Source organism: Cucumis melo, chromosome 5 (genome assembly GCF_025177605.1).
Source record: "Cucumis melo cultivar AY chromosome 5, USDA_Cmelo_AY_1.0, whole genome shotgun sequence".
Classification (NCBI taxonomy): domain Eukaryota; kingdom Viridiplantae; phylum Streptophyta; class Magnoliopsida; order Cucurbitales; family Cucurbitaceae; genus Cucumis; species Cucumis melo.
In genome coordinates, this window is record NC_066861.1 from 25,999,502 (window position 1) to 26,019,984 (window position 20,483).

Here is a 20,483-nt window from a genome sequence, read left to right on the forward strand (position 1 = left end):
CCAAGATGTCTAGAAAACTCATATATGGTATTAAATTCTATGTATTAGTGGATATCAATAAACTTGAACACATAAGCTTAAAATTCATTAGTAAACTCACGACCATTTTATAGCATTAAGTCAACCAAACATAGTTAAGTAGAGAAATAATGATAACAATTGAACAATAATATAGCCTCCATTTTTAGTTTTGGTAATAAACCGGTGATCTTTATTATAGTGTGATCGCAAATGATCATAAAATGGATTATTACATCATAAAACTCTCCTAAACAAACATAAGTTTTTGTGAATTCCAGATCAACCAATGCTAGAGCCAGATACTATAGCCATAGCAATGAGAATTCTCATTTCCCTATTAATTTGAGAAAGTGGATTTTGTTTGGGTGGTGGTGTAGTGCTGAATATCGAGGTACAACTTGCTTGTGCTCTTGGTGCTATCCTCTCAGCATTCAACATTCCTCTATAATCTCTTTGTGCAAATGACTGTATCCCTTCTCCAAACGCATCCTTCACTACCTTATATGCATTTTCACATACTATTAATGCATTCTTCAATGTTGGATCACTTACGCTTCTTAACAGCTCTTCAACGTACCCAAATGTACTAGTTGCTTTTGTGTAGGCTTGATTGTTTGCTATTCCAGTTAGTCCTATATAGTCTGCTGAACCACCTTTCAAGCTCTGATGGAAGGTTTGACTGCAAAATGCAAATTCCTCCATTTGACGACATATTCTATTGATTCTATCTTCGGTTCCGCTGTCAGCTGCCATAGTCAATCGAGAAACAATGAGAACAATAAATAAGGTAAGCCACAATTGAAAAGACAAAATACATGTTGAAGAAGTCATATTTGAACTTTGGCAAAGCGAAAGGAAAGACGAGTGTGGTATTTATAGGAGCATCTTTTGTTATTTGTTACTTCATGTTATTCAATTACACAATTAATTCTTTCCATCTATTTCCTTGCATTTTCCTCAAATAAAAATATTTAAAATGATTGTTGTTTAGACATTAAGGTAAAATCCTATGCATTGGATAGTGTCTAGTAATGGTTAGGCTCATCGTTTTATTTGGTAACACTCCATATCTTTCAATCCATCTTCTTTCACTTTCCTTAAATACCTTTCTAAATTAGTTGGATTTTCTCAAGAAGGTAATTAGTCCACAGCCATTTTTCATATATGATAAGCACAAAAATTTTCTTTTTTTGTCCTCACAAATTTAAGAATTTAAGTTTTTTCCTTGTGCATGTGTGAAATGAAATATGAATTTCAAAAACTAAATTTTGCTTTCAAATCAGCAATTTTGGGACGAGAATTCGATGAACAATTATAATTTTGAAATGGTAATTAAGATGAATGACTGTTGTTCAAGCATCTTAAAAAACATTAACATTCTCCGCAAAAACATTATATCCAAAATGTGCGACGATGGAATTAAGCCTACAATTTATAAACATATGATGAAGGTAGATTTTTGTAGAATCAATTACAGTTGAACCTCTCACGACAATTACGGTTGAACTAAGTTGGCCTATGTTAGCCAGTTTATTAAGTTTGACTCTTACAACTCTCTCTAAATTATGTTTGTATAACCTTTATAGTTGAACCTCTCACAATTAGCTTCCGCATCTATTTATATGTTTTTAGTATTTTAAATTTTAATCATTTTACTTAAGATTTTGTCCTATTTATTTGCTTTAGTTTTTTAAAATTGTTAGAACCCACGAGTTAGCTTTCAAATTATTTTTATTAATTTTGATAATCTTATGTTTTTGTGAACATCTTGATATTAATTTTATAAAGATTTTAGTTATCCTCTTTTCAAGAAAGTTTCTTTTAATGTTTATCTTTTGAGTAATGACCTTAACTTAATTGAAAATTTTGGATCGTTACACTAGATATTTGCCCCTTTCAACGTTTGTACTAGAAAAAATAACAAAAGTTTATGTACATATATACACACATATTTATATATTTAAAAATGGTGTTATGACAAATATATCCAAAGCAATTTAAGCATGTCAAACAAGATAACCACCAAAATATGATCATGTAACCGATCATAAGCTATAGATAAATGCATGTGTTATATGCATGGTGAAACTCTTTAATTTGTCGAGCAAACCTGTTGGATTATATACAACAACATATGTGTACCAAGATGTCTAGAAAACTCATATATGGTATTAAATTCTACGTATAGGTGGATATCAATAAACTTGAACACATAAGCTCAAAATTCATTAGTAAACTCATGACCATTTTATAGCATTAAGTCAACCAAACATAGTTAAGTAGAGATATAATGATAACAATTGAACAATAATATAGCCTCCATTTTTAGTTTTGGTAATAAACCAGTGATCTTTATTATAGTGTGATCGCAAATGATCATAAAATGGATTATTACATCATAAAACTCTCCTAAACAAACGTAAGTTTTTGTGAATTCCAGATCAACCAATGCTAGAGCCAGATACTATAGCCATAGCAATGAGAATTCTCATCTCCCTATTAATTTGAGAAAGTGGATTTTGTTTGGGTGGTGGTGTAGTGCTGAATATCGAGGTACAACTTGCTTGTGCTCTTGGTGCTATCCTCTCTGCATTCAACATTCCTCTATAATCTCTTTGTGCAAACGACTGTATCCCTTCTCCAAACGAATCCTTCACTACCTTATATGCATTTTCACATACTATTAATGCATTCTTCAATGTTGGATCACTTACGCTTCTTAACAACTCTTCAACGTACCCAAATGTACTAGTTGCTTTTGTGTAGGCTTGATTGTTTGCTATTCCAGTTAGTCCTATATAGTCTGCTGAACCACCTTTCAAGCTCGAATGGAATGTTTGACTACAAAATGCAAATTCCTCCATTTGACGACATATTTTATTGATTCTATCTTCGGTTCCGCTGTCAGCTGCCATAGTCAATCGAGAAACAATGAGAACAATAAATAAGGTAAGCCATAATTGAAAAGACAAAATACATGTTGAAGACGTCATATTTGAATTTTGGCAAAGCGAAAGGAAAGACGAGTGTGGTATTTATACTAGCATCTTTTGTTATTTGTTACTTCATGTTATTCAATTACACAATTAATTCTTTCCATCTATTTCCTTGCATTTTCCTCAAATAAAAATATTTAAAATGATTGTTGTTTAGACATTAAGGTAAAATCCTATGCATTGGATAGTGTCTAGTAATGGTTAGGCTCATCGTTTTATTTGGTAACACTCCATATCATTCAATCCATCTTCTTTCACTTTCCTTAAATACCTTTCTAAATTAGTTGGATTTTCTCGAGAAGGTAATTAATCCACAACCATTTTTCATATATGATAAGCACAAAACTTTTCTTTTTTTGTCCTCACAAATTTAAGAATTTAAGTTTTTTCTTTGTGCATGTGTGAAATGAAATATGAATTTCAGAAACTAAATTTTGCTTTCAAATCAGCAATTTTGGGACGAGAATTCAATGAACAACTATAATTTTGAAATGGTAATTAAGATGAATGACTGTTGTTCAAGCATCTTAAAAAACATTAACATTCTCCGCAAAAACATTATATCCAAAATGTCGACGATGGAATTAAGCCTACAATTTATAAACATATGATGAAGATAGATTTTTGTAGAATCAATTACAGTTGAACCTCTCACGACAATTACGGTTGAACTAAGTTGGCCTATGTTAGCCAGTTTATTAAGTTTGACTTTTACAACTCTCTCTAAATTATATTAACTCAAATTCTACGTAAAATATGTTTGTATAACCTTTATCATACAATATATCATAAAGTTCAAATCCTCATTCCTATATTTTTTTTTTAAGTCCCAAAGAATCCTCTTCACACGTTAAAGTTTAAATCCTCTACCTCTACAAGTCCCACTAGGTGTCTGTTAACTTTCCATTAGAGTTCCGTAAAGAAGTACCCCTAAACTGGTGCGTTCTCAAACACACGCGATTTAATGATCCCATAGGAACATCTTTAGTCTTTGATGAACCCAAAGGAGCACATAAGATAAAACTGGTCTTTTTTAAACTCGAAAGAACACCTAGGACAAACTGGTCTTTAGTGACCTCGAAGGAACATTGAAGACAATCGGACTGTAAGTGATCCCATCGAACCACTCATATACATAACATCTCATGAGACTAGTGATCCCATCGGACCACACAACCATAAAAAGGTGGTGATCCCTAGGGACACCCATGTGGACACGACTCTAATAGACAAAGTTAACAGAACACCGTATCCACAACATATGTAGCACATTATGTAATGCCCTAAAAGTTTTGAGGTAAATTCAACGCTTTATACTAATTTTTTTGAATTTAAAATTTATTGAGTGTTAAAATTAATTAAGTTTAGAAAAAAAAACGAGTATAAACTATTATTATTTTATTATTATTATTTAATATTTTTTTAAAAAAAACTAATTTTTCTCTTCTCTCTCGTGCGTCGCAACCCCCCTAATCCGATTTCTTCTTCTTCTTCTTCACAGACTGCCTTCAATCTCTTATATTCTTTTGCCGTCCACACAAGCCACCACAGTCGTGCACCCATTCGTCCCCAGCACTTATGCAAAGTTCGACCGCCGCTCGTTCATAATCTTTTTTGTTCAAGTTTCGTCGTCGACCACCAGGGTCGCCCCTTCTATTTTTGAAGTTCTCTTTTCGACTTCGGTCGACTATTTCTGTCCAAACCCAGCGATAGACGTCGATACATCCTTGCATTTCAGTCGCTCGCCGTCGCTCTTTCGTTCGCGTCGTCGCCTAACCTCTCACATACGCCATCCGACGAAGCCTAGAAGGACCTGAGCCGTAGCGTGGACAATCCAACGCGTGAATAGCCCTTATCGCGAGCCATTCCTCCATCCTAGCCAATTCTGCGAGTCGAGCTGAGTCGAGCTACGAGCCGAGCCGAGTCACAAACCGACTCAAGCTGATTAAAGTCGACTCTAGCCGAGTTGCCTCCCAACCCAAGCCGATTTTCCAAACCGATCTCCCTATTCACCGAGCCACTTAAGTCGTGTCCCTCCACGCTGAGTCACAGTGAGTCTTTGGTAAGGGTGATTTAGTGAGTTTCCTAACATTTTCTATAGTTGATTTGAGTATAAATTTTGAAATAAAACGTTAGACTTATTGGTTAGGTTAACTTTTGATCCTTGAAGGTGTTAGAGAGGTGACGCTCAAATTCTTGGGTTTTAGGCAAGTGTAGTTTGGAGTCAACTTTCCTCTACTTGGGTAAGTCTGTGGATGTTGCTTTAGAGCATTTTAAATCTAGATTTTAGTTGTGTCATCGTTTAAATCCTTATGTTTTTGTTTAGGTTGATTCGTTTGGACGTTGACTCGAACAAGGATTGTAGCTAAATCTCAGGTAAGGGATTTCTTACTACTGGAGCCCAAATCGAGACGGAAAGCGTAGTAACTCTTTTGAAGATTATACAGTAGCGACTATACTGAATTAATTGATGCATTTATGCCTAGAAAACATCACTAGTATGCACTCTTGACTGATTAAATGTGACATAATTGCTAGTTGTAGCTTATATATATGTGTGTGTGTGTATGTGTGTGTGTGTGTGTGTGTGTGTGTGTGTTTGTGTGTGTGTGTGTGTGTGTGTGTATGTGTATGTGTGTGTGTGTGAATGGGTTGTTCTGTTGATGAGGCTTGGATGCCTAAAATGTTATGCGTAGTTTGTATATATGTGAATGGGTTGTTCTGCTGATGGAGTACAGATGCTCGAATGTTCTGTGTAATATAGTTATATGGATGAGTCGTGTTGTTAACTGAAATAGTGAGGTCGATGGAGTAGGAAAATCTTGATATTATGTATAGCTGAATTATGTTGTTAGGTTGCATATTATTGAGTTATGTCGTTGATGGACTAAGGTTTGGGACCTCATGTGTAGGTTGTGTATTTGCTGATGGTCTGTGTTGTAGACTGTATATGAACGTTATGATATGGACGTTATGCATAATATAAATTACTTGTAGTTATGCTAGGGTTTGGACTGAGACGAAGTGATTGTCAGGTGAATTTACAAAGTGATTATTTAACTTCTTGACTGGATTTAGGTAATGTAACAGTATTGTGTGGATTGGATATATGTATAGTGACAGATGAGACTGTTGACTAAACCTAAACTATCTGATTGACTAAGCTTATAAACTTAACTGCTAGTTGAACGATATTATGATGTGACAGTTGTAGACGGTTTAGTATGGACTGAGGGGTAATGGTTAGCTTTATCTATGGGGTAGTGTACCTTGCAGGCACGGTGTCCTTCGAGATCTCTAGACTGATATGTGCATCCTTTGGGTTCACTAGACTGATACGTGTATCCTTCGGGATCACTAGACTGATACGTGTATCCGATGGGATCACTAGACTAATACGTGTATCTGACGGGATCACTAATATATGTATCCTTCGAGATCACTAGACTGATTGATGTGTGCATTCTATGAAATCACTAGACTGTTTTATGTAGCGTACCCCTTAATAGGAAGCTAATTGTTATTACCTTAAAGGCCGCGAGGGGCAGACCAGCAAGAGGCAAGAAGGATGCATGAAGGCCATATGAACATGTGTAGTTTTTTATGCTTCTGTTGAACATATTTGTTATTTTTGTTTCTTTTTTAAATTGAGTCATGGTTAGAACGATTGTTCTTTAGTTTCGTTTTGATGACTTCATGGATTATGTTTTGAAACTTTTGGAAGTGATTTAAAATAGGGCCCGAAATTGCTTTTCTTATGTATTGAAGGTTTTTTTTATGAATCGTAAATAGGTCTTTTTATGAGTTCGTGTGTTTTACTGTCGAGTCTTAGCAGTAAATAGTGACCTCAGCTTAGTCCGAAAAGTTGGGTCGTTACAGTTGGTATCAGAGTGTAAGTTTTAGGTTCTGTAAACTGACCTACGATGTGAGTCTTTGATTTTTGTCTCTATGGCTATTACGGTCTTTCGTCACTCGCCAGGTATGTTTCTAAGATACAGGTTTACGTTTATGCACATGACTTTGCCTGTACTAAAGTTGAATTACATGAATGTTATGATTTAATGGTGAAGGATTTGATGGTAAAATTTAAGGAAAAAAATGTCGCCACTTAATGGTGCTCGAATGGATGGTCAAGTAGGCAGAGAGGTACGATGTAATCAACTTAATTGACTGTTTTGTAATTGAAATACTAATCAAAACATTGTATTGGTGTTTTTAAAGGAGACTAAGTACATAGCTAAGATCAAATTAGCAAGTGCATTGGATTATGTTTAGAATTGAGATATTGGAGAAGAAACAACGAAAAACAAATTAGACATTGAGATCGTCAAAACGGATAATCAACTTAATTCATCAGGAGACTAGAGGGCTTTAGAAAGTTTTTCTAAATATATTTTATGTTTTTCACCTCTAAGAGAGGATGTGAGTAAAACGTCCTTTCTCCTTATCTTCAAGGGGTGATAACCAAAACAACCAGTGTTTTAATATTATGTTGTTGATATAATATTAATGAATAAGCTTTTAAAATAGTAATATTAATAGAAAAAAAATCTCAAACTGATTTTGTTTGTGAGAAAAAAAGCATGCACTTCCAGGCATATACTGTAACGACCCAACTTTTCAGACTAAACTGAGGTTACTACTTACTACTAAGACTCAATAGTAAAACACACAAACTCATAAAAAGACCTGTTTACGATTCATTAAAACCTCCAATACATAAGAAAAGCAATTTCGAGCCCTATTTTAAATCGCTTTCCAAAAGTTCCAAAACATAATCTATGAAGTCATCAAAACCAAACAAAAGAACAGTTGTTTTAACCATGACTCCATTTAATAATTAAAAAGAAATAAAAATAACAAATACGTTCAGCTAAAGCATCGAAAACTAGACATGTCCATATGGCCTTCACACATCCTTCTTGCCTCTCACCGGTCTGCTCCTCGCGTACTAAGATGTCTAGAAGACTCATATATGGTATTAAATTCTACGTATAGGTGGATATCAATAAACTACAACACATAAGCTCAAAATTCATTAGTAAACTCACGACCATTTTATAGCATTAAGTCAACTAAAGATAGTTAAGTAGGGAAACAATGATAACAATTAAACAATAATATAGACTCCATTTTTAGTTTTGGTTATAAACCAATGATCTTTATTATAGTGTGCTCGCAAATGATCATCAAATGGATTATTACATCATAAAACTCTCCTAAAAAAAACATAGGTTTTTATGAATTCTAGATCAACCAATGCTAGAGCCAGATACTATAGCCATAGCAATGAGAATTCTCATCTCCCTATTAATTTGAGAAAGTGGATTTTGTTTGGGTGGTGGTGTAGTGCTGAATATCGAGGTACAACTTGCTTGTACTCTGGGTGCTATCCTTTCAGCATTCAACATTCCTCTATAATCTCTTTGTGCAAACGAATGTATCCCTTCACCAAACGCATCCTTCACTACCTTATATGCATTTTCACATACTATTAATGCATTCTTCAATGTTGGATCACTTACGCTTCTTAACAGCTCTTCAACGTATCCAAATGTACTAGTTGCTTTTGTGTAGCCTTGATTGTTTGCTATTCCAGTAGTCCTATATAGTCTACTGAACCACCTTTCAAGCTTCGATGGAAGGTTTGGCTGCAAAATGCAAATTCTTCCATTTGACGACATATTCTATTGATTCTATCTTTGTTTCCACTGTCAGCTGCCATAATCAATCGAGAAACAATGAGAAAAATAAATAAGGTAAGCGAAGACAAAATACATGTTGAAGAAGTCATATTTGAATTTTAGCAAAGTGAAAGGAAAGACGTGTGGAATTTATAGGAGCATTTTTTGTTATTTGTTACTTCATGTTATTCAATTACACAATCACTTGTTTCCATTTATTTCCTTCCATTTTCCACAAATAAAATAATTAAAATGATTGTTGTTTAGACATTAAAGTAAAATCCTATGCACCGGATAGTGTCTAGTAATGGTTAGGCTCATCGTTTTATTCAGTAACATTGCATATCTTTCAATCCATTTTCTTTCACTTTCCTTAAATACCTTTCTAAGTTAGTTGGATTTTCTTGAGAATGTAATTAATCCATAACCATTTAACATAGAAAGTAATTCTATGTTAAATACACGTCATTATAACTCTTTACGAAAAACAATGTCATAAGTTCAAATCCTCATTTTTTATATTGTTTAAGTTTAAAGAAATCCATTTCAAAACATTAATGTAAAATCTTTTGAATTAGATCTTCGAAAGTCCAAAGCATAGGGTTGTTGATTATCCTAAATTAATTTGCTGCAAAAGGCAGATCGATAAGTATATAAGGAAATATCCAACTTTCGATTGGCTTTGATTTTTGTTGTATTTTCTAAGGGAGTGTAGCACTTTTAGGCGAGAAATAATTAATTAGTTAGTTAGAACTTTTTTAGTGCAATAAGGGATTCGAATTATGGAACTCTTATAGTCACTAACTCATCGGTGTATAATGTATATTGGTTAGATTGTGCTCGATTTTGCAATTAGTAGGCAAAGTTACAACACTAATCCTTCTTTCTTCCATTTTGTGTTTTTTTCTTTTCTTTTTCCTCGTGCTTGTGCCCTTTTTAGTTCAATAATTATAAGTTAGGGATCAAACCATCAACTCACCAAATTCATACCTTAATAAATTTTTTATTTAAAATATGACATTTTTCTCTCTATTTTTAGCATTTACAAGGAATTTCTAAAAACAAAATTCACATTTTCTTCTAATTTTGGAATTCATAGATGAAAAGAAAAAAACAATTACATTTTATTTGTAATCTACCGATTCACATTAGATGAGACTAGACTGTGAGAAAATAAATCTTTTTAGAAATTTGCTAAGCATTTAATCAGAAAGTTGCAAATCATTGTAAAAAATAAGAAAAAAATTAAAATGTTAGTACCAAATATACTATGGCCATAGATAGAAATGAGAATTCTCATCTCCCTATAAATTTCAAGAAGTGGGTTCTGTTTGGGTGGTGGTGTATAATGTTGAATATTTAACTACAACTTTGCTTGTGCTCTATATGCTATCCTCTCATCATTTGAAAGTCCTCTCTCTTTGTGAGAGCAACTTTATCCCTTCTCCAAATGCATCCTTCACAATTGAATCCATTTGAACTTTTCATTATATTTTATTTGGAGATAAACTTACAAAAGTCAAGGTTTTAAATTTATTTATTTATGAAAGTTTAGAGTTTAAATTGATACAATATATGGAAAGTTCAAGATATAAATTGATACTTGTCTTAACAAATTTATTTAAACTTTGGTTTGAAGGTTTAATAGTTAAAAATCATTTTTAAAAATAAAAAGTATAAACTCTCATTATTAAAAAAATGCAAAATAAGTTTGTAGATATAGCATCATTTTGATCCAATACTATGGAGTAGACTAGTGATAGGTTGTTGCTTATTGTAGTCTAAATTTTGTTATATTTGTAATTCTTTAAAATTGTTTCACTGCAAATCATTTTCCTTAATTAAAAATAATATCAATTGTAATTATCAAATAAAAAATGTGCAATTATATTATTTCGGGTAATTAGCTTAAAATATCAATTATTATTTGATAGGATTAAATAAACCTTCTCAAATTGTACATTGTCCACAGGTTTGCTAACATTTATTTTAAATTTTTAATGTTGAATTCATTATTATCATCTCATTCTATCATGTTAAATTAAGAAAAATACTATCGGTAAGGTTACCCTCAACTAACACCTGTATGTACTGAAGAATCAGAGGTATCGGGTTCTCAAGTTCATATCCCCACCCCGGATGTGCGTACTTAAAAAAACTTTCAATATAAAAAAGGTGGCTATCAAAATATATTTGAACACATGCATTGGCTCGTAATTATTTATATTTAAACTCATGGGTCATGACCATAGTTTTTTTTGGCACTAAGTCAACATATATAAGATAGGTAAGTAGAGAAACAATGATAACAATTCGACAATATGTGTAAACTCCATTTTCATTTTTGACAATCAACCAATGATAATCTTTATTAAACTGTGATCTCAAATGATCATCGATCAAATGAATTATTACATGGTAGAAACGTCCTAAACAAACATAAACTTTATTACAAATTTAAGATCAATGAATGTTAGAGCTAGATGTTATAGCCATGGCAATCAAAATTCTCATCTCCCTATTCCTTTCATCCATTATTGGGCTATGTCTTGCTGGTGGTGTACTAAAAATTACATCACAACTTGCTTGTGCTCTTGGTGTCGGTCTTTCAGCACTCAACATTCCTCTATAATCTCTTTGTGAAAACAATCTAAGTGCTTCACCAAATGCTTGCTTTACTATCCTAAATGCATTTTCACATACTATCAAATCGTTCTTCAGTGCTGGATCAGTTGTGCTTCTCAAAAGTTGTTCAATGTACCTTTTTTAACAATATTCATTCACGAAAAAAAACGAATTAGACATTGAGATCATCAAAACGGATAATCAACTTAATTCATTAGCAGACTAGAGGGCTTTAGCAAGTTTTTTTCTAAATATATTTTATGTTTTTCATCTCTAAGAGAGGATGTGAGTAAAAGGTCCTTTCTCCTTATCTTCAAGGGGTGATAACCAAAACAACCAGTATTTTAATAACATGTTACAAAATTAATTATTATATAATATACATGAATAAGCTTTTAAAATAGTAATATTAATAGGAAAAAAAGTCTCAAACTAATTTTGTCTCTGAGAAAAAAAGCATGTACTTCTGGACACATACCCTTGGCTTGACAATTAAGTACGTGTTTAGATTTCAATAGCTTTCTCTCTTTAACAAATAACGTACCCAAGTGTATTGGTTGCATTGCTATAGGCTTGATTGGTTGCTATTTGAGTTAGCCCTACGTAGTCTGCAGAACCACCTTTCAAATTCTGATGGAAGGTTTGGCTGCAAAACCCAAATTCTTCTATTTGATGGCACAATGTGTCGATTCTAGCTTCAGTTGCACTATCAGCGGCCATAGTCAATTTAGAAGTGATGAGAACGATGGACAAGGTAAGCCAAGATAAAAAACATGTTGAAGAAGACATATTCGAATTTTGGTGAAGCGAAAGTAAAAATGAGAGTGGAATTTATAGAGTTGTATTTGTTATTGGTTTAATTTGCTCATGTTATTCAATTACAACCTCAATTCTTTCCATCTATTCCCTTCCATTGCCTTCATATACCAAATTTTGGATTGTTCAATGGAGAGAGAATCAAACAATCAACATTGATAATGATAATTGATGACTTATCTACTATAGTATGTTTGAATTGACATTCATAAGGTAAGTTGGATTTATTTATACTAAAAAAGAAGAACCTCAAGTAAAATATTTATTTTGAATGTCACGATTTAGAGAATAATTAAGCATAAAACAATGGATCTAATAATTGAAATATAATAACTAAAATTACAAATTAAATATATCGTCATTAGATGATTCGTATTCTAATATATGATAACAACTTTCAAATTGCTATATAAGTTTGAACTAAAAATAATTATTATATTAATTAAAATGATTGTTGTATAAATTAAATGGTTCAAATTGCTTATTTTATTCCATAACACTCTCACATCTTTCCATCCATTTCCTTACATTTTTCTTAATTAATTACCTTCCAATCGTGAAATTGTATTTCTTTGACACAAACTTTTAATTCATATATGATAACCATGAAACTCTTTTTCTTTTTCTTTTTCTTTTTTGGTATTCACTTGTTTAAGAATTTTAAATTTTTCTATATGTTGTGTGAGATGAAATATGGATTTCAAATTTTTAATTTACTGCTTTTGATGAATTCACTAATTATGGAGTGAGAGTTGAACGAACAAGTATAATTTTGAAATGGTATAATATTTTCTTCAGAAGCATTATTACACATGCAAAATGTGGTAGGAAGGAATTAAGCCTACGGTCTGTAAACCTATGATCAAGTTTGGTTTCTAAAATACAATTGTACATTTATGTTCTTCAAGGATTAGGATTTAGAAAACGTAAATTTATTAAATATAGCTTTTCTTTTTATACAATAACTAAGGGTGGGGGATTTGAACCTCCCACCACTAGGATAGAAGATCACAAGAATTACAGTTGAACTAAGCTCGCCTCGGTTAGCTAGCATATTAAATTTGACTCTTACAACCCTCTCTAAATTATATTAACTCAAATTCTACGTAAAATATGTTTGTATAACCTTTATCATACAATATATCATAAAGTTCAAATCGTCATTCCTATATTGTTTCAAGTCTCAATGAATCCTCTTCACACGTTAAAGTTCAAATCCTCTATCTCTACTTGAAAGATTAAACATAGAAATAGTCAGTCTAAACATATACTCAGTAATGGACCTACTACTAGTCTCACTAGGTGTCTGTTAACTTTCCATTAGAGTCCCGTAAATAAGTACCCCTAAACTGGCACGTTCTCAAACACACGCGATCTAATGATCCCGTAGAAACATCTCTGGTCTTCGGTGAATCCAAAGAAACACCTAGGACAAAACTAGTATTTGGTAAACTTGAAAAAACACCTAGGACAAACTGGTATTCAATGAACCCGAAGGAACACTTAAGACAATTGAGTTGTAAGTGATCCCGTGAGACCACTCATATACATAACATCTCATGAGACTGGTGATCCATTGGACCACACAATCAGAAACAGGTGGTGATCCCTAGGGACATCCATGTGGATACGACTCTAATAGACAAAATTAACCCATGTGGACACCCATGTGGATACGACTCTAATAGACAAAGTTAACCCATATGGACACCCATGTGGATACGACTCTAATAGGAAACGTAAATTTATTAAATATAAGTTTTCTTTTTGTACAATAATTAGGGGTCGGGGATTTGAACCTCTCACCATTAGGATAGAAGGTTAGGACAATTACGATTGAACTAAGCTTGCCTCGGTTAGCTAGCATATTAAGTTTGACTCTTACAACTCTCTCTAAATTATATTAACTCAAATTCTATGTAAAATATGTTTGTATAACCTTTATCATACAATATATCATAAAATTCAAATCCTCATTCTTATATTGTTTCAAGTCTCAAAGAATCCTCTTCTTGAAAGATTAAACATAGAAAGAGTCAGTCTAAACATATACTCAGTAATGGACCTACTACTAGTCCCACTAGGTGTTTGTTAACTTCTCGTTAGAGTCTCGTAAAGAAGTACCCCTAAACTGGTGCATTCTCAAACACACGCGATCTAATGATCCCATAGGAACATCTCTGGTCTTTGGTGAACTCAAAGGAACACCTAGGACAAAACTGGTATTTGGTAAACTTGAAAGAACACCTAGGACAAACTGGTTTTCAGTGAACCCGAAAAAACACTTAAGACAATCGGGTTGAGCCATAGGGATCTCTTTTTGCTTCCGCTTTATGTCATTTGATCTGATGCACTTTTTATTTTATTTTATTTTATTTTATTTTTAAAAAAATTAGATAGGGCCCAAGTTAGGATTTTATTTAATTTTATCCTTAAAACATTTGTTGATGATTTTTATAAGTATTAGAGGTTTTGGTTTATTTCTTATTTTTACATTTAAGAAAATTTTATTTATCTTTCGAATAGTAATGACTTCGGCTTAGTATCAGGAGTTGGGTCGTTATAGTTGGTATCAGAGTCATTGTATTCCGCAGACCCGACGCTTTGACTTTGAGCCATTGCATATTAATGAAAACTTGAGCTATGAGGAACGACCCGTTGAGATTGTAACAAGGGAGGTCAAAATGCTCCGTAATAGAGGGATTGCACTGGTCAAAGTTTTTTGGCAAAACCATAGAGTGGGAGAAGCTACATGGGAGAGAGAAGATGACATGAGAGCCCAGTACCCTAAGCTGTTTGAGGATTAGAGCTTTCGATGATGAAAGTTTCTTAAAGGAGGGAAGATTGTAACGCCTTAAAATTTAAAGTAATTTATTTCTAATTATCTTAAGTTTAAATTTTTGTAATTTTGGGTGTTTTTGGTTGATTTATTTTAGTTATGAAGATTGGATTTTCTAGATATTAGGAAAATATCTAATTGTTGTAGTGTTTGGAGTTTATGAATTAATTGGTGGTATTTGAGAAAATTTGATTAATTATATATTTGATTGTATAATTAATTAAATTTTGAAGGTAAAATAATTATATTATGTGGATAATATAATTAAGTAGAGATATTTATTTATTTTCGAAAGATAAAGATGATTGGTTTGGAGAGAGAGGGAAATTTGAGTTTAAAGAGGAGATTTGGTAGGATTTAAATGAAGAGAGAGAGTGTGAAGATTTTTGGGAAAGAGAAAAAGAGAAAAATAAAAACAAAAGGAATTATTTTTATAAAATAGGCTTCGGGATGCGTGGGAGCCCATCATCTTTTTCAACCAAACCCTAAAAACCCTAATTTCATTTTTCCATCAACTCTAGCCGCTGCCACCTTCTCCACCGCCGCTCGACCAGCCGTCGAGGAGTTCGTCTGCCGCACCATCTGCCAAGTGCCCGTCGTGCTTCGTCAGCGGTCTTTCGAAGATACTGCCACCCAGTCGTTTCGATTGTGTCACCGTCGTCTGTCCACATTCGTCCGAACCGCACAAGTCGTCGGAGCAGTCGCATCTTCGCGGAAGAGGAGTCGCATGCCGTCCTTTGCACCACTCGACTCGAGCTGTCCTCCTCTGTCTAATCTGTCACCGTAAAACCCAAACCCGAGCCACGCGTGCGTAAGCCCCCACTCGTGCGAGCCGCTCTCCACCCTTGAGCCGCGCGCCCACCTTAGCCGAGCCGACCAGTCAGTCCCTTCCTCAGCTGAGCTGCCAGCCAGTTTCTTCCCTTAAGTTGAGTCATCAGCCGGTTTCTCGCCTCCAGCCGAGCCATTTGAGCTGCCAAGCTTCTTTTAACTCTATTTTGATCCATTTTTGGTAAGTCTTGGTATGTTTGATTTGGTTTTTAGCATGCCCAACTAAGGTTTATTTTTTACCCTAACTAAGTTAATTGTTGGGTTAAATTGGCTAGATTTAACTGGAAATCAAGTGTGGAATTTGTCCAATTAAGTCTAAATCGAGTTTGGTCTTGATTTTTGGGTAAGTTAAATTAACTGGATTTTTGGATCCTTAATCGTCTACGAGTTGAATTATTTAAACTTAGTTATTTACCCCTATCATTTAGGATTGTTCCTTGGGAAGCGTGAGCACGATTGTTAGGAAAATCTTGGTTTAACGTCCCAGGTAAGAGATTCTACTACTAGACTTTCGACTGAAATTAAGAGATCGCATGTGTGTATGGTTATGCATGGACGATAGCTAAATTGCATAACTCGATGTTATTTATGATGACTGACATTGTAATGATGATTAATGCTGATGACTAATGTTATGATATGACTAGTAGTATGTTGATGAGAACAACTGCGTTATGTTTATGATTAAGATATTTGGATAAGTATGCTATGATTGTTATGTTATGCCATGTTTATGATAATGTTATGACACGTTACATGCTATGGATAGGGTGCACTGTTAGCTTCATCTATTAGAGTCGTACCCACATGGGTGTCCCTCGGGATCGCCACCTTTTATGATTATGTCGTTTGACGGGATCACCAGTCCATTATGACATTGACATAGACATGATTATGAGTGATTCAACAGGGTCACTCACAGTCCGATTGTCTTAGTGTTTCCTTCGGGTGTACTAAAGACCAGTTTGTCCTAGGTGTTCCTTCGGGTTCACCGAAGACCAGATATGTTTCTACGAGACCATAGATTGCACGTGTTTGGAAACGTGCCAGCTCAGGGGTACTACTTTATAGGACTCTAATAGAAAGTTAACATACACCTAGCGGGACTAGTAGTGGGTCCCTTATTGAGTATATTTTATATTCACTCTTTCTTGTTTAATTTTACATGTAGAGGTAGGGGTAAGAGTCGAGGAAAGTTGGCGAATGACAAGAAGTGACTGTGGCGAGCCATAGGGATCTCTTTTTGCTTTTGCTTTGTGTCATTTGATCTGATGCACTTTCTATTTTAATTTTTTAATTTTTTTAAATTAGATAGGTCCCGAATTAGGATTTTATTTAATTTTATCCTTAAAACATTTGTTTATGATCTTTAATAAGTATTAGAGGTTTTGGTTTATTTCTTATTTTTACACTTAAGAAAATTTTATTTATCTTTCGATTAGTAATGACTTCGGTTTAGTATAAGGAGTTAGGTCGTTTGACCGCGTCCAGCCAATCATCCTCGCCGCTTGCGATTCGCCAGCCGTCTGCCTCCGTCGTCCGTCTGTAGCCATTAGTGTCTCCGTCACGAGTCGTCGCTCATCTGCTGCCGTCAAGGTTTGTCGCTTGTCGTCATCAGCAAACGCGCTTCGCCGTTCGTAAAGCATCATCGTGGTCTTCTTCGTTCATCTTCTCCATCAACGGACTGTCAGTAGGCACAAATTCGAGTCGACCCGACAGCAGTAGCCCCTAGTCGCATGTGCGTGTACGAGTCACGCCTCCAGTCGTCCGAGCCGCGCCTTCGTTCGAGTCGCGCCAGCCAGCCGCGCCTTCTCCCAAGCCACGCGCCCACCTTAGCCGAGCCGCCAGTCGGTTTCTCTCTTCCAGCCGAGCCATTTGAGCTGCCAAGCTTCTTTTTTACCCTATTTGACCCATTTGTTTGGTAAGCCTTGGTAAGTTTGATTTGGTTTTTAGCATACCCAACTAAGGTTTATTTTTTACCCTAACTAAGTTAATTGTTAAGTTAAATTGGCTAGATTTAACTGGAAACCGAGCTTGGAATTTGTCCAATTAAGTCTAAATCGATTTTGGCCTCGATTTTTGGGTAAGTTAAATCAACTGGATTTTTTTGGATCCTTAATCAACTGTGAGTTAAATTATTTAAACTTAGTTATTTACCCCTATCTTTAGGATTTTTCCTTGGGAAGTGTAACCACGACTTTTAGGAAAATCTCGGTTTAACTAATCTCCAGGTAAGAGATTCTACTACTAGACTTTCGACTGAAATTAAGAGATCGCATGTGTGTATGGTTATGCATGGATGATAGCTAAATTGCATAACTCAATGTTATTTATAATGACTGACATTGTATTGATGATTGATGTTGATGACTGATGTCATGTTATGACGGGTAGTATGTTGATGAAGGCGACTGCATCATGCTTATGATTACGATATTTGGTTAAGTATGCTAGATTGTTATGTTATGTCATGTTTACGGTGATGTTATGTCATGTTACATGCTATGGGTAGGGTTACTGTTAGCTTTATCTATTAGAGTCGTACCCACATGGGTGTCCCTCGAGATCACCACCTTTTTATGACTGTGTAGTCTGACAGGATTACCAGTCCAATATGACATTGACATAAACATGATTACGAGTGATTCGATGGGGTCACTCACAGCCCGATTGTCTTAGTGTTTCCTTCGGGTACACTAAAGATCAGTTGTCCTAGGTGTTCCTTTGGGTTTACCGAAGACCAGATATGTTCCTACAGAATCACAGATTGCACGTGTTCGGGAACGTGTCAGTTAAGGATACCACTTTACAGGACTCTAATAGGAAGTTAACAGGTACCTAGCGGGACTAGTAGTGGGTCCCTTACTGAGTATATTTTTGTACTTACTCTTTCTTATTTAAATTTTTCAGGCAGAGGTAGAGGTGGAAGCCGAAGGAAGCTGGCAAATTACAAGAAGTGACCGTGGCGAGCCATAGGGATCTCTTTTTGCTTTCGCTTTATGTCATTTCATCTGATGCATTATTTTATTTTATTTTATTTTATTTTATTTTATTTTATTTATTTCTTAAATTAAGAAATTTTATTATCTTTTAATTAGTAATGACCTCAGCTTAGTATAAGGAGTTGGGTCGTTACACATATGGACCCTAATAGAAAAAGTTAACAGAATACCATATCCACAACATGTAGCAGATCATAACATCATAAACATGGCATGAGTATTAATCATAACATTCTAAATTATGATATTACTATTTCATGCATTATCATTAACATCATCAGTTATCATCATCAACATAACTCAGTCATAACTATCAGTCATCATCATACGTCATCAATACATTATGCATTTTAAGCTACATTAATGCATAATATAGGAAAGTCGCATGCAAACTCTTAACTTCATTACTACGGTCTAATAGAAGAATCTCTTACCTCGAGATTACATCTTTTAATGATTCTTGACTAAGAAATTTTGGACCGATCACGGATTATCACGTCATTTACTGAAATTATAAATAACTAAATTTGGAGTATTAAAAGTTAACATTGTCCCAAATTAAAATTGGGAAAGGTAAATTGGTTGATCTCGATGGTGCCAAGCGTTTTCATCATATTACAACTAGGTCAAACTAATTTATATATATATTAGTTCAATTGAATATTATTATTTTGACTAAAATTCAATTACTCCCAACAAAGGACTTAATTTAGCCCAAACAATAAATGGAACCCAAGTTGTATATACTTGAGCCTAAAGGCCATATCAATGGGCCAACCACACCCAAGCTCCCAAAGCCCATCGAGAACTCTATAAATAAAAAAGTTTTCTTCATGAATGGTCACAAATTTTACACTCCAAAGGGCTTAGCACTACAAGAAATAGCATATTTTTCGACGCATTAATGCGTCGGAATATGGTAGAGAATTCTCCACAATCAAAAAACTCCTTAACTCCTGAAGCTCACCACACTCGAATATTGAAATTCCATTGGAGATACAAACACTCTTTCAATACTTCAAACTTCAAGTACATGATCACGCATTTTGCTTCCATACGTCAAGCGTACAAATCCAATTGAGAGAGAATCAAAAGATCAAGTACTACAAATCAAAGCACATCGTATCAAATCAACATGCATAAACACACACAAATTCAACTCTACAAAACACGTTTTGTCGAAAACCTCGTGCGAACAATGATGTTGAAGGTATTTCTTAAGTTTGAAAACAAAAATCAAAGTTAATTAACTTAATTGAATGAGACATTGTACCATCGATTATATTAAAAGTTCGAATCGTTATCTTCACATATGTTTAACTCAATCAAAGAAACTCAATTAATTACAATGACAAATTATTAAGTGTGTATATATTATTAGGCAATTTTAAAATCACTAATAAATTTAACTTTTGCTCGATGCAAACATAGTTCAACTAATATATTTGGATTAATGGCTAAAAATGTATGGTCCAAATTTCTACCTCCATCACACTAAACAAAACTTAACTAAAGTAGAAATACAAAGCATGGTTGACACAACAATGAGATATCTTTTATCAATGCCATTTTAGGTCTCTCTTAAAAAACAATTTAATTCTAAGTGATTCTTTTAAGGGTAATTATAATAGGTAGCAATTTTAAGAATAATTATTAAGTATGTAGTAATATT

General features: G+C 34.1%; 4 protein-coding genes across 4 annotated transcripts; all 4 read right to left on the minus strand.

Annotated features, from left to right (window-relative positions):
• Positions 1 to 300: 300 nt before the first annotated feature.
• LOC127149593 (putative invertase inhibitor) lies at positions 301 to 774 on the minus strand. The gene has a single exon (XM_051085365.1). The coding sequence runs from the start codon at positions 772 to 774 to the stop codon at positions 301 to 303; it is 474 nt and encodes a 157-aa protein (XP_050941322.1).
• A 1,688-nt stretch (positions 775 to 2,462) lies between these two features.
• On the minus strand, positions 2,463 to 2,936 carry LOC103499358 (putative invertase inhibitor). The gene has a single exon (XM_017045966.1). The coding sequence runs from the start codon at positions 2,934 to 2,936 to the stop codon at positions 2,463 to 2,465; it is 474 nt and encodes a 157-aa protein (XP_016901455.1).
• A 5,333-nt stretch (positions 2,937 to 8,269) lies between these two features.
• LOC103499366 (uncharacterized) lies at positions 8,270 to 8,701 on the minus strand. Its single transcript, XM_008462356.1, has one exon. The coding sequence runs from the start codon at positions 8,699 to 8,701 to the stop codon at positions 8,270 to 8,272; it is 432 nt and encodes a 143-aa protein (XP_008460578.1).
• Positions 8,702 to 11,164: 2,463 nt separating this feature from the next.
• LOC103499372 (putative invertase inhibitor) lies at positions 11,165 to 12,046 on the minus strand. Its single transcript, XM_008462368.2, has 2 exons — positions 11,871 to 12,046; positions 11,165 to 11,462 (listed from the first exon to the last, which is right to left on the minus strand). The coding sequence occupies exons 1-2, from the start codon at positions 12,044 to 12,046 to the stop codon at positions 11,165 to 11,167; spliced, it is 474 nt and encodes a 157-aa protein (XP_008460590.2).
• Positions 12,047 to 20,483: the final 8,437 nt, after the last annotated feature.